The following is a 2578-nucleotide window of genomic DNA, read 5'->3' as shown; positions in this document are numbered from 1 at the left end:
CATACAAATACTATAATTTTTTAAAATTCGTCCGCCATATTGGATCCGCCATTTTAAATTTTGAAAATCTGGCTTCGGATTCGTAATCAGCGATTACCAAAAACCTCTAAAGGTACATTTATCTGTGAAATTAATTTGATAGAGAAATGTATGTCGCAATGAGTTAAGCGTGGTCTACAATGAGAACTTAAGATATAAAATTTAAGCTTTAAGTCTTAAGTTGTAAGAAGTTGACCAATCACAGTCAATTATAAGAAAAATAATTGACTGTGTCTGATCAATTTCTTACGGCTTAGAGTTTAAAGCTTAAATTTTAAGGCTTAAGTTCTCATTCTAGACCATGCTTTAGAGGCTTTCTACAATAAGCAATAAGTTTTAAGTTGCAATAAAATTGACCAATTACAGTGGATTATTCTTCTAATAATCGACTATGATTGATCAATTTTGTTATAACTTAAGATTTATTGCTTATTGTAGAATGGGCTTTACGAAAAGCATATTAATTGTTTATCATGTGTAAACTTTCGTAGCGTGGTAAGTGTTGCCGCGTTCTGTGTACAAAAGTCATTATAGTAAAAAAGTAACGATACAAGTAACGATGAATTTCGTTACTCGTTACTAAAGAAAATGTAGCGCCGTTACTTTTTCGCTACTGATACAAAAAAGTAACGGCGTTACCAAATCGTTATAAAACAAAAGTAACGAAATAGTAACGTCGTTACAAGTAACGCGTTACTTCCCAACCCTGAAGATATTATATAGACTACAATAAATATAATATAAATATAATATCGTCAGACGTCTCTAAGATGTCTTTTAGACATTTATGATATATAGATAGAATTAACAACTTTCGTCGCAACTTACTACATAATGATATAAATGATACTCTGCGGAAAATTGTAAAGTTATAGCATAGCATAGATATTATAATGATTGAGTTATTGCACATACAATTTTTATTATTAATTTGTTATATAATTAATTTGTAGAAAAGAAAGCAAGGAAACATATTTAGTGCAATCATTATACTACTATATGTATATTTTGATTTAATAGGGTATGAACTCGGTTTCTCCAATATATTTGAAGATATAGCCGATATTACGAAAGAACTTTTTCGCACAACGTCTAAAATCGGGACATGAGTCTGATATTCCGACGTCTAAAGGACGTTTTTAAGACGTCTTATGCGTCGTCTATATTGACAGTAGGAATAGTAGTAAGAAATAAGCAGTAAGCAAATTGATCAATTCCTTTCTCACGTTTAAAAAATAATCGATTGTGATTGGTCTATTTACTTACTGCTTATTTCTTATTACTACTACTAATTACTACTACTCATATTGCCATTGTAGACGACGCATTAGTATTTACAACCTCGCTATAAGCTTTAAGCCTTAAACAACTGATCAACCATAGTCAATTATTTTCCTTACGTCTCAAGAATAATCGATTGTGATTAGTCAGTTAGTAGTTGCTTATGATTTAAAGCTTAAAGCGAGGTTGTAGACCGAAACTTATGTTCCTATTTTATATTTGAGTTTTTATGTAATTACCTAAAGTTAAGTTTAGTCATTGGATTATGTGTTATGTTCAAACGCGCATAGGAGATATGTTCATATTGAAACAAACTGTGCATATGTTATATATTTAAAGGAAGAAGGGGGAAAATATAATATATTTGCAAATAAAACTATTAAAAATTCAAATTTTATTTGCAGTTAGATTTACAGTTACGAATAATATATAATAATCGATGGCACCAATAATAGTTTCGGATATGTTTTTGTATGTGTCGATATTTTTTTGGCAATTTTTATTGTAATATCAATGGAATGAGTTATAGATTCTGGTACTACGTAAAGTATAAAGAATGTAATCCATATAAAATATGTTGCAATTATTCAGTTATTATGCACAATAAACAAAAATCACATGGACAGTAAAAAACGAAGTAATGAAATATAAGTACTATGCAGTATCAGAATTTTTACTAATTCCTAGAATTTGAGACATTTTATATGTTGGTTATCTTTAGAAATGCATTGGCAAAATGATCAAAAAATATTGGGACAAAATGTATATGTGCTACAATTTTACAGAAAAAGCGGAAAGATACATAAGATATATTTACTAGTGCATGCATAATATTAAAAAATCTTGTTTTTATTTGCAACTTTGATTAAACTTGTATTTAATTTACAATAACAGATACAAAACTCGAAAGATATTAATAGTTCTAAGTTTTTAATTTTATACTTTTTAATATACTTTGACAGTTTAAAACATAAAAATCGTAAAACATTCAATGAGTTACGTATATTGTTTAAAGGGTACAGCATAAGGATTATAATCTATATAAAATATATTGCAAATATTTTATCACTCATTACATAAAGGACACGGATGATCTACAATACTATACTATACTTAATTGAAAACTATGATAAAATAACTCCTGATCTTCAGCCTGTGATTGGTTGGGTTAAATAATTTAAAATCATAAATACATAATAAAATGCGCATTTCGGTAATACAATCCATTAATGATACGGTTTTTACATGGTCTATAACT

At 28.3% G+C, this 2578-nt stretch overlaps 1 protein-coding gene across 1 annotated transcript in view; it reads right to left on the bottom strand.

Moving 5' to 3' along the window:
- Positions 1–1691: 1691 nt before the first annotated feature.
- LOC116850733 overlaps positions 1692–2578 on the bottom strand; it is a 26329-nt gene continuing 25442 nt past the window's right edge. Inside the window, exon 2 of the mRNA XM_032829349.1 lies at positions 1692–2529. Within this exon, the coding sequence (XP_032685240.1) occupies positions 2504–2529 (26 nt within the window). The 3' untranslated portion in view covers positions 1692–2503. The remainder of the gene's footprint in view (positions 2530–2578) is intronic.

This window comes from Odontomachus brunneus, unplaced genomic scaffold (genome assembly GCF_010583005.1).
Source record: "Odontomachus brunneus isolate Ranch 3 - 2012 unplaced genomic scaffold, Obru_v1 Obru_scaffold_154, whole genome shotgun sequence".
In the NCBI taxonomy this organism is placed as follows: Eukaryota; Metazoa; Arthropoda; class Insecta; order Hymenoptera; family Formicidae; genus Odontomachus; species Odontomachus brunneus.
The sequence above is the reverse complement of the archived record's forward strand: the minus strand, read 5'-3'. Positions and strand labels throughout refer to the sequence as shown.